This window comes from Plasmodium gonderi (genome assembly GCF_002157705.1).
Source record: "Plasmodium gonderi DNA, contig: Chr10, whole genome shotgun sequence".
Lineage (NCBI taxonomy): Eukaryota > Apicomplexa > Aconoidasida > Haemosporida > Plasmodiidae > Plasmodium > Plasmodium gonderi.
The window spans coordinates 1-12,396 of record NW_021628935.1 but is presented as its reverse complement, the minus strand read 5'-3'; the positions used below and the strand labels follow the sequence as shown (position 1 = coordinate 12,396).

At 26.3% G+C, this 12,396-nt stretch overlaps 3 protein-coding genes and 1 non-coding gene across 4 annotated transcripts; 2 read left to right on the top strand and 2 right to left on the bottom strand.

Moving 5' to 3' along the window:
• Positions 1-233: 233 nt before the first annotated feature.
• PGO_100020 (30S ribosomal protein S16-related) lies at positions 234-875 on the bottom strand (the record flags this gene model as incomplete). The annotated part of the gene is made up of 1 exon (XM_028688037.1): positions 234-875. One exon carries the CDS (start codon positions 873-875, stop codon positions 234-236), a length of 642 nt encoding a protein of 213 aa, XP_028543838.1.
• Positions 876-1,731: 856 nt separating this feature from the next.
• PGO_100010 (hypothetical protein, conserved) lies at positions 1,732-3,205 on the top strand (the record flags this gene model as incomplete). Its single annotated transcript, XM_028688036.1, has 2 exons — positions 1,732-1,793; positions 2,020-3,205. 2 exons carry the CDS (start codon positions 1,732-1,734, stop codon positions 3,203-3,205), a joined length of 1,248 nt encoding a protein of 415 aa, XP_028543837.1.
• A 491-nt stretch (positions 3,206-3,696) lies between these two features.
• On the bottom strand, positions 3,697-7,041 carry PGO_100005 (hypothetical protein, conserved; the record flags this gene model as incomplete). Its single annotated transcript, XM_028688035.1, has 1 exon — positions 3,697-7,041. The coding sequence occupies one exon, from the start codon at positions 7,039-7,041 to the stop codon at positions 3,697-3,699; it is 3,345 nt and encodes a 1,114-aa protein (XP_028543836.1).
• Positions 7,042-11,358: 4,317 nt separating this feature from the next.
• Positions 11,359-12,396, top strand: PGO_100000 (the record flags this gene model as incomplete). The annotated part of the gene is made up of 1 exon (XR_003699418.1): positions 11,359-12,396. It is a non-coding gene; the product is annotated as a small subunit ribosomal RNA (ribosomal RNA).

The window sequence follows — 12,396 nt, the reverse complement described above, 5'->3', positions numbered from 1 at the left end:
TCAGAGGGACTTGTGGTTTAGGGAATATATACCCCTAAATTAGTACTTAATTCTGTATAGCTATAATTAGTGAAGAAGCTTCTTTCACATTTTTTTTTTTAATTTTTTTCATATAATTGGAAAGGCAATCAACATGAAGCACATATTCACTTTGTTGCTTTGCTGTCTATTTTAGGTTCCGTGTCTAAGAATAGTTTTTTGAGCACAATGAGGTGTAGATGGCGTGTTCAAAGTTACCTAATGATTTTTCTAATTTTGTCAGTGTGTTCAAAGTCTAAGTTTTTATTTTTTGATAATTTTTTAAGATATGTAAATTCTTCAGGAGTATATACATAATCATCCTGTTCCTTTTGTTCAACATTTGTTTTGTCGAAGTTGTTCAAATATTGAATATTTAAATCTGTTTTCAGGAATTTATTGATTTTTTCTGCTTGTAGTAGTTTATGTTTATTTATAATTTCGTTATATTTATAGTAATATTTATCAGAACATCTTCTGCTATATTTTACTGGATATTGTGGTATTATTTTACATAAGCTTAGAACGTGTTTCATATGATCACTAAAGTTACAATTTGCTGCAAGCCAAAATTTAACTCTATTAAATCTTAATCTAATTTCTTTAATATTTTCTACATTATTATAAAAATAATCATTATTAGGGTTGTTAATATTATAAGTATTTAATTTTTCTTTTATATTATTTTTATTTACATACGTGCCTAAGACTTCTATGTGTTTCCCATTTTTCTTATCTTTTTGATTTGCCACAACAATTTTAAAAAATCTTTTCCTTTTTACACCATTTATTTGACATCTTATTCTTGGAGGACCTTTATCCTTGGAAAAATATGGTAAAAATAATCTCCTTATCATTTCAAAGATGTGCAAGAGAAAGCAGATTTGTGATTATATTACCCATATAAAAAAAAAGTGATGATCGTTGGGAATTTTTTTTTTTTTTTTTTTTTTTTCTCAAATGTACACTTGTTTACAAAAGGGAATTTTTTTTTATTTTAGAAATTTATCATGTTCCTAAAAACACCGAATTAAGGATGAAACTATTTGAGCTAAATGGACATCATGTGTTTAATGAAAAACTATTTTTTCACGTAAAAACATGTGCTTGGGATGAATAAAATTAAGAATTTGGAAAATTTCACAGCATACTTATCCGTTTGTTTCTTGAACATACAAAATTGAGCTTCATGCTATCATTTTAATAGTTTTTTAAATGAGTACTTGAAGTGAATTTTTTTTTTATTTTTATCTTCTGTAAAGTCGATTTTTCCCTATGTTAATGCTTTGCTTTAATTTTTTTTTTTTTTTTTCTGTTCTTAATTCTTTCTTCCCAATATAAATTTAATAAGTCCCGTGATTGCATACAAATTAATATATATATATATATATACACGTATATACAGGTTATCTTTATGAATTCACATACTATGGTATGTGCACATTTTTTGTAGGATATTTGCACATGCCATTAGAAGAACATTTGAATTATATCATGACTCTCACTCCTAGTTCTTTTTCCTTTTATGTATAAGAGTTTCAAGATAATGTATTATGTACATATGTGATTCTGTTGAGCACCTTCTCATTGCATAATGCGTGAGTTTTTCTTGTGTCCCTTATTATTTATTAATAAGACTATTAAGGAACTTGAGCCAGGTGAAACACACAGAAAGTTTTGTTAGTCCGATAAAGAAAATAAAGCATATAAAAAATGACTGAAGCAACATCTTATAGGTTTAAGAAAAAGCCTCCCGACTTGAAATCCAATTTTGAGTAAGAAGAGGAAATTAGGCATACCACAACGACGATATGTTATGATTTTGCTAGGTTTCTATTTTTTACATTTATTGTACCATCTGACTAGGAAGAAAAACACTCTTGTATAACTTTTGCAGCCATGTTATCGCATTCCTAATCTGCTTTACTACTTTTTGTGCCTCATTTTATTTTAAGATTTTCCATTTTATTGTATACACCTCATTTGTTCATCCATTTTCAGAATGAAGAAGGAAGAATGGTGCGAATTCATAAAGTATATGGGTGACTTAAGGAACATGTATAAATGTCCACTACAAATGAGTGGCCATTCTTCAGAAATACACAATGAAGATCATAGTGTTGCTGCTAATAAAAAGGCAATTTGTGAAAATATAAATGATATTATGAAAATTAAAGAATGGAACCATGATATAGAATTCGAAAATCATTCTATTTGTAAAGAATGTTCTTCAGACACAGTAAGCTGTTCTGAGGAATCTGATACTGTTTATAATTTTAACAAGTATAAAATAATACAAAACAATATATATTCAAATAATGCCAATTCTAAGAGGCAAAAAATTAATGATAATTTCATAAATAAATGTATACCAAAGGAAAAACACGAAGTTAATGAGGAGGAAAAGATATTTAGAGATGGAATATGTAATATTAGAAGAATAAGAAAAAAAATTACTAAAAGTCCCAATGAAGAAGGAGAATTTAATGAACAGAATATTAAATCAATAAAAACTGATCTAATTGGTTCAAATGAACAGCTTGATATAGATAACAAAAATGCTATACGTAGACCTTTAACTAAATTGAGTAAGAAACTTTTTCATCAGAAATATAAAAATTTGCCATATATGCAATATATAGATGAAAATAATCATACATATCATGGAAAACAATATGATGATTCATGTTATGTAAAAAATGCAAATGGTTTAATATGTAACAATTTTACAGATGTTAATGAAACTTATAAATACAATAAAACGCGTGTGTGTGCATATACAGGAAAAAATAACCATGTGAAGGATAAAACAAGGACGTGGCTAAATTCAAAGAATTATAGTAATTTATCCGTTCATTATAATGTTAATGAATCTGATGAGGAAAAAGACAAGAAGAATAACCCACTTGTTAAGAAATGCAATAAATATGAAATATATTCCAACGCCATAAATACTATACATAAAAACAGTAGTAATAAAAATGTAAATAATAATTCTAAAAACAATGTTAAAATAGGTAAATCGATAGAAAATAATGCACATTTCGACGGATTGTATGCTTATAATTATGCTTATTTCGATAAGAATGATAAATCTGCTGACTCTACTCCAGTGGATAATGTGAACGGAACTATCATGAATTTAGAAGAGGAAATAAAAAATTATAATCTTCATAATTATACGTAAGCAACGTTTTCCATGTTCGGTTTTATTAGAAAAACCAAGGGTGTATGGGATAAACAAAATTGGGGGGTTCTCATTTGGTATAAAAACAAAGGCATTCATTGGTGTATATACACAAACGAACTTGCTGAGTTATGCACAGAATACATAAGTTATTATATTTTTATTGCAATGGTAGAATCTTTCTACCTTTTTCCTTCTAGAAAAGAAGAAGACACTTTTATGAAGTATATAAAATGGGATGCAGAAAGATATAGAAAATGAATTAAAAAAAAAATACAGAAAAATACGTAAGAAATATGCAGTACTAGAAGCATGCAGCAAAAATAGTTTGCAACAGCAACAATGTTGAAATGATTATAAGGGGGTGAATAAATTCATAAAAACAAAAAATATATAACAGTTACACATAAAAAAAAAAAAAGGGTTCACATTTTCATCTGAATAATTATATATACTTTTCCCTCCCCCTCCCCACCTCTCAATATAGTGTGCTATGAAATTTTTTTCAAGAGATCACGTAATAGGGTAGGTATCCACTCATGATTTTCATAAATGTATATAATATTATTATTTATATATATAGAAAAATTGTTAATTGAGTATACAACATTTCCGTTTATTTTTCGATCATTTTTTTGTATGAATAGAATATCATTTTGTATGCAATATTTTTCTATATAACTCTTTACGTTAATATTTTCTTCGTCTTCCTGCACGTTTCTCCTATACTGATTTACATCATTTTCTAATTTGTTCATTAAATTGACATATTTTTTTGGAGAAAATGTATAGGTGTTATTTGATTCATCTGTTTTCTGATTTTTTCTCATAATATGCATATAATTCATTTCAAATATGTTAGTACTTCTTTGTGGAACAGCATAAAGAGGAATTGGAATTCTTATATCATTATATAAGAAATAGTGATTTATATTATCATCTGAACAAATGTGATTTTTGTCAAAGTCTAATACTTTTTCAACGGGAAAAGTGATAATTTTGTCTTGCATCAAATACGTTTTTATGACATTTAATATACTGAGCATGATATTCTTTATGGAGTTATCTTTCATTAGATTGTTTTCAATAACATCTTTCACGTTTTTAAAGGTTTCATATATATATTTTTTTTTATTTGTTAAAATTAATTTTTTTTCTTCCTGGGTTTGCATGTCTTGCTCTGGATCTAAGGGAACTTCCGATTTGTGTATATTATTGTTCATTTCGTTCTTCTCTACATATAACGCATTAAGTTCTCTTAAATAATCACACACATGTTTTGAAAAATTGTAAAAAAAATATACCTTAAAGATGAGACTGGTTACTTTGTCATCGATGAAATCGTTCAACATTGTAATTTTACGAAGATGTTGTACAAAATTGTCGTTCGAAAAATTTATGTCAATTAATTCTGAAATTATTCTTTTTACAATATTTTCGAAAATTTCCTTTTTGTATATATTTTCCATAAGAGCTAATTTAATAAGTTTTATAAAATTTTCTGATATATTACATTTTTGTAAATATGGAAATATTGAATACGTGTAATAGTTGCAAATGTGGGTGTTAATATTAAACTGTTTATTAATGTCAAACAGAATCAATAATTTATTTTGTATGTCTTGCAGTGTATGCTCCTCTATTTCATTATTTTCCATGTTTTTAACCTTCGTTATTATTTTTTTTTTAATAAAACGGATTAATACATTTTTATAATATTTTACATTGAAGGAGTCTTTAAAAAGTTCTATATGTTTAAAAATATTGTGACAATTTTTTTTATACATTATGGGGTATACATAAATGTGATATATTATACTGTCAAATTCATTTTCAATTTTGAGATATTCCGTCATACTTTGTTCCTCAGCTCCCATTAAAATAATTTTTTTTAAACATGTTATATACTGTATGTCATTTTGATTAAACTCGTTTTTCGTTTGTTTATTGCTGGGGTTATATGAAGCTTGTTGTTCACAGTGTGAATTTTTTTCATCTTTCTTTGTTGACACGTTTTGAACTCTTTCGTTCTGTCCGTCTAGTACGTTTCTTTTCTCGCTATGTGCATCTGGATATTTAGAAATATCAATATTTTCTAAATTTTCCGTGTTTACATTTTCCCAATCTTTCTCATCATACAGTAACTGATTTATTATTCGTTCTTTGTTATTGTGAAAATAAACTCGTAAAAACTCTATGAAAAACCTTGATACGTAGCTACTGAGGCACAAGAATTGTGAATTTTCGTAAATAAAAAACAAGCAGGTATATATATCACTCAAGAGCAATTGGTCCCTTCCTTTTTCAATTATAATATTTTTAATATTTATTAAATTGAATATATCATTTAAGTTATGCATCTTTTTATATGTCCCATTTTTATTTGAGGAAAAATTTATTACTTTTGCTGCACTTCTGAAATATTCATTTTCGCATAATAGCTTATAATTGTCCATCAATAAATTATTTAGTTTCTCTTCAAAGGTTCCAGAATTGGTGTACTTTAACTGGCATTGCGCTTGACGTCCGTTTTCATTTGTTTCTCTTTCGCCAGTAGCGTTAATAAAAAGCTTTCGATGGGTGTTTATCAATTTTGTGCTTCCTGCACTTGTAGAGAACTCAGACATGTTGTACATACTTTGATCATGTACATCCAAAACGGCATAACCATCATCACCATGATGACCACCATCATGAGCACCATCATTACCATCATCATCATCATCGTCATCATCGTCAGCATGGTCAGCATGGTCATTTTGTTCTTCTCCTTGTTGTATTTTTTTTCGATCGTGCTTAAGAGAAAAAAGATATTCATTATACGTTGCATTGTTAAAGAGAGTTGGATATGATAGTGCGGTATGTAAATTCAATAAATATTTATATGTTAACACATTTTTTAAAATTAAAGTATGCATTTTATAAATGTCCTTTTTAACACCATAATTTTGGTAATTCCTTAGTTTATTTTCAATAAGTTGTTTTTTTTTTACAACATTAAAGTAATCTGCAGTAATATTTTTAACATGTTCAATGAGAAAATTTTGGACGTTTTGTAAATTATTAAGTTTCTCATCATGAATTTTCTCATTATAATAGAACAAATGAAAATTTTGTCTAAACGAGGTATTATATTTTAAGTGTGTATGAATTTGATTTTTTATTTTGTGAAAATTCCAATTCTTCTTATAATTATACTTTTTCTTCCATAAATTTTTGCTATATGTTGATTCTTTAAAAATATCATCAGAACATTCGTGTGTGTTGTGTATTTCAATATCAGAGTTTGATGGATTCGAATTTTCTTGCGATTTTTCTTCAAAAAATGTAATATGCTTTTTTTGAAGTTCTATGGGTGCTATATTCGTTTTTATTTGGTTGCCAATACCATCTTCATAACCCATTTTCCTTAAAATTTTAAATCCTAATCCATATTTTTCAAAAAATTTGTCATCTTTTTCTTTTAGTTCCTTTAGATTGTACTTTTTTAAATTATTTTTTATAAAATAATTTTCATCCTTTTTTAAATGAAAATTGAAATCAAAGGAGAAATGCTTAAAGACATCATACTCATTAAAATCATCCGAATCATTGTCACTTAAAGTGTAATTTAAATTATCCAAGTCCTGATTTTCTGCTGTTATTTTTTTTTTATTGTTGAGAAATCCGCCACTGACGAATTTCACTGGTTTTAAATATTCTTCAGGATGTACATTTTTAAAACTATTTCTTCTTCCGTTATATTCGCCCTTGGAATGCTTTGTTTTTTGTTTTTTTTTTTTTTCCTTTTCCCTTTTTATACTTGTATGTGCTGATTCTTTATTGGAAATATTCATACTTCTGTCCACTTCTATAAGGTTGGCTCTTTTTCTGTATATTCATCCCTTCTTAGTTCGGAAAGTCTTGGGGTATGTGATAGTATATGTATAAATGGAGAATGATAAATATACATGTGTTATGTGTTACTATTTGAATGAATGAATTTTCTTGCAATTTTATTCTTCACAAGTAAAAAGGTTATATAATAAATAATTCCAACATTTTTTCTCCTATCAATGTTTTTTATTTTATTGTGGCAGATTTAGTAACGAATTTTTTCATGAAGTTGCTTGTATATAGTGGCATTAAAAAAAGAGGGGATATGTTGGTGGAAAAAATGTAATGTGGGCATTTATTTTTGTGTCGCATGTGGATTTTTTTTTTTTTTTTTTTTTGGTTATTACTTTTGATTTGCAATTATTTTTTCATTATATATATTTTAAAATATTCCAGCTGTGATGATAAAATTTTTAGTTTATACGTGTTATTTTTAAATGTTTTTTTTTTTTTTTTTTTTAAGGTCTTGAAAAATGCTCACAAAGTTTTGGATACATTATCATTTATTTTAAAAACATATAATTCAAAGAAGAAATGCATTTGATGGTATTTTAAATAACATATTTATTTTTATACCATTAAATTTTTTATTGGAAGGGGGAAACTATCATGAATTAAAATACATGTGGGCAAAAAATAAAATAAAAATAAACATTTTGTATATAAGTATTTTGGTATGAACAAATAACTAGAAAAAACAAACTTACAATAATTCTATTAAGAGGTGCTTATATATAAATGGTAATGGCATAGTGCATGTGTTACACTTATTACAATCGTACGAATAGTACACGTTCAAAGGGAATGTGAAAATGACTTTATATTTCACAAATTTCGGGAAATAGTTCTTAAATGTTTATGTTTAAAACATATTTAAAGGTTTGTTATAATGTCTATGTAAAGCAAACTGTTTTTAAATATATTTTTGAATTAGTGTCTCTTTATTGAGTTACGACACATTAAAATGTAGATAAGTTTTCAGTTCTGAAATGACACAAGCTACTGTAAAAAGGAGAAGTTCATGGAACAGTATCTTAGCAAAAGTTCTAAGAATGATATTTTGTATGAATCGGAAATGTGTCTTTTGGACATTTCTCGCACAAGAAGAATTATTTAACAAATTTTATTCATTCTGAAGGTTACAACAAATTATAGTACTTGTAGTGTAGTATATGAATATTCATAAAATAAATTTATTACATTAAGAAAAAAGACCAAAATGTACCGTTCTGAATAAAGTAAACTTGATTTTCAAGCATCACAGAACTTTGTTTAAAATTAATTTACTACAGCATGTAACTATGTACCAAAAAAAAAAAAAAAAAAAAAAGAGGGCTATATAATTGAAAATGCTATTAAAAAAAATTTTGTAGCGTAATTATTTCATTTTTTCCTATACTGGTTTATCATTTTATATCGTATAAGATTTTCAAAAAGTTAGCACAAAATAAATTGTTCCAAAGGATCGTTACATATAGAGAGAAGTGTTGGGTAAAGTGTTCTGTGTACATGATGAGGGATACACAGTGGGGTTATGTGCATCCTTATATAAAAATAAGATGGTGAATTAATTATATTTCCGGCATTTCGATAGCATGAATATATGGAAGTACATTATTTCACATTGCCACATGTGCGGCAATACATACGTGTATGTGTATATAATTGGGAATGAGTTAAATATATATGATGTGTTTCCTTATATATTATTGAATATTTTGGTATATATATATATATGCATATATGTACATATATTTGCTACAGTTATTGTTTATTTTTTTTTTTTGCATTCAAAAATTTTGTTTTTAACAATGAGTTCTCTTTGAATAATTCTGTTTAATTTAACTTTAGAAGAATTAAACATATTTGACCTTAACCATAAAATGGTGATAATACATTTTTAAAAGAACTTGTAGCACAAAATGTTATTGTAATATAGGGGGAAATAGAATGAATAAAATAATGTATTACATTTTGAAGAACATATACATTAACATTTTTTTCCACATTGTGCGTTTGCAACAAAGTGGATCAACTTGGAATAAAGGACGAAAAAAAAAAAAAAAAAAAAAATCTTTTGTTGTTTACTAATGAATAAATGTATGTGATTTAAAGGGGAGAAAGTAAAAATTCGTTCTACTAAATGGAATGAAGTGGAGGCATGACAAATCTCTGTGTACGAACATGTTAACACGAATAGCATTGCTATCATTCGTTATTAAGTTATCAATTTATAAAGAGATATTATATTGTTATGGTGCTGATTTTTCTGTGTACCTGTAATATGCTTCGGTTATTCTCTTAATGAGCAAGAATCTGTAAATTTTTTTTTTTTGGCTTAAAAATGGGAACATATAAATCATTAGAGACTCCTGTATTATTAACTTTTAAATAATATGTAAAATATATTCTCCTTCATATTTTTTTTTTATGAATTATTTTTACTGTAAAATGAAGTGTTCATGACTATTTGCAGGAATTTTTTCTCTATGGAAAAAAAAAAAAAATGAAGTTCATATATATATTATTTACTTTATAAAAGGAATAAATGAAAAATACTAATAATAGATGATATATATGAGGAACGTTACGTACATTTGTATTAGTAAAAATGTACATGAATAATAGTCCAATCCAAGTGCATCTTAAAGTGATGAGATAACTTGTTATCTTTTTAAGTTAACACAAATATAAAAATAAACATTTTCTATTATGAGGCTTGTTCTTCACCTTTTTTCATATAGATAAATGAGTAAATTAATAACTCTGTCATGAACAGAGAATATAAAAGGTGCACTTAAAATGGAAAAATAAAAAATTACTAATTTTAATGAAGAGAATCTAATCCTAAATACATTATTTACATTAATGTATTTTATTCACCATAGAATAAAGAATCTTATATAAGATATTAATTCCAAGGGAAAACATGTTAGTGCACAACTCTGTTATAATTATATAATAAATTATTTTTTCATTGAATACATAATTACTTAATGTAGATATATTATGTTTTCCACCTGCATCTATGTTCTCGAAGGCCAAAGATACAAATTATTTTCGCTATTAGTCGGGTTATTTTTGGTGCCCCATAAAAAGCTTACATTTTAGTATATGTAATATTACGGTCTAAAGTTAGAAAATTAAAATATTAATAATAGTGCAATAAAATTGAATAACAAGCCGATACATATGAACTATATGACTCAGATAACAAACAGGGTGGGGGGGGAATATTGTAGTACATTAGAATATTAAAAATATACATAAAAAAAAAGAACACTTAATTTAGTGGTTTGAGCATAATATCCATATTCATTCAAAATATACTGCATTTATTAAAAAAAAAAAAAATTCGTAATAAATGATTCAACGTAAGAATGTGAGGCAGCCACGTAATTAAAAAGGAAATAAAAAAATTTAAAAAAAAAATTTGCTATTTTAAAGTAAAAAAAGAATTAAAAAAAAAATTATAAGTTTATTTTTAAGTTCAAATTGAATTTATAAATAAAATTGTAATTTTTATCCCTAGGTTTTAATGATATTTTTCTAGGGTAGTAATTATACATGCTTATGAAGTTCAAAAAAGAATAAAAAAATAAGTATGTTTTTTTAATTATGATTAGTTTTAATAACTTAATTTTGCAGTATTTTTATTGAATACTGTAATATTAAGTTATTAATATTTTATTTATAATTTTATGATTCTTCTTGAAAAGTAGACCAGTTAATTTATTAAGTTTATCCATTATAAGGATGGGGCGCTTAATAAATAATAAAAAAAAAATTATTATATTATATAGGGAAAAATATAATTAGTTTTTGCTATGTATAAATTTTAAAGGATATTCTGTTAAAATGTATACTATAATTAAACAGTGTTAATATAAAAAGGCATCATTCTGGAGGTAAAGATTTTATTTATAAGCAATTAAAATCATTCGTTTTTAGCTTATATGCTTTACGATTCGGAAGGTGTATTTACTCCTATCATAAAATTATAAAGAAAATATAATTTAATGAATTAGGAAAATAACACATAAAACATCAAATTGGTTAAATTATATAATAAATAATATATTATTTAAATATATTATGGTATTATTTCAAAAGAATTTTAAGAAAAGTTTTGTATTATACAGAATAATAGTAATAAAAGCAGAAACATATGATAGAGAAAGAAAATATGGGTAAAAAGCAATTTTTATTTATAATATTCTTTTACTATGATATTTTACTTCTTTTTAGCTATTAGTTCTATGATAATATGAAATAGTAACCTGGTTGATCTTGCCAGTAGTCATATGCTTGTCTCAAAGATTAAGCCATGCAAGTGAAAGTATATGCATATTTTATATGTAGAAACTGCGAACGGCTCATTAAAACAGTTATAATCTACTTGACATTTTTTACTATAAGGATAACTACGGAAAAGCTGTAGCTAATACTTGCTTTTAATACTCTTGATTAAGTTCTTGAGTATGTACTTGTTAAGCCTTATAAGAGAAAAGTTAATAACTTAAGGAATTATAACAAAGAAGTAACACGTAATAAACTAAGTTTATTTTAGTGTTTATCAATCGAGTTTCTGACCTATCAGCTTTTGATGTTAGGGTATTGGCCTAACATGGCTATGACGGGTAACGGGGAATTAGAGTTCGATTCCGGAGAGGGAGCCTGAGAAATAGCTACCACATCTAAGGAAGGCAGCAGGCGCGTAAATTACCCAATTCTAAAGAAGAGAGGTAGTGACAAGAAATAACAATACAAGGCCAATCTGGCTTTGTAATTGGAATGATGGGAATTTAAAACCTTCCCAAAATACAATTGGAGGGCAAGTCTGGTGCCAGCAGCCGCGGTAATTCCAGCTCCAATAGCGTATATTAAAATTGTTGCAGTTAAAACGCTCGTAGTTGAATTTCAAAGAATCGATATTTTAAGTAACGCTTTTAGCTTAATCCACATAACTGATACATTACGTATCGACTTTGTGCGCATTTTGCTATTATGTGTTCTTTTAATTAAAATGATTCTTTTTAAAATTATCATAGTTATTTTTAATAGCTTTGATGATTTTGTTACTTTGAGTAAATTAGAGTGTTCAAAGCAAACAGATATAGCATTTACTGCGTTTGAATACTACAGCATGGAATAACAAAATTGAACAAGTCAAAATTTTGTTTTTTTTTCTTATTTTTGCTTAGTTACGATTAATAGGAGTAGCTTGGGGGCATTTGTATTCAGATGTCAGAGGTGAAATTCTTAGATTTTCTGGAGACAAACAACTGCGAAAGCATTTGCCTAAAATACTTCCA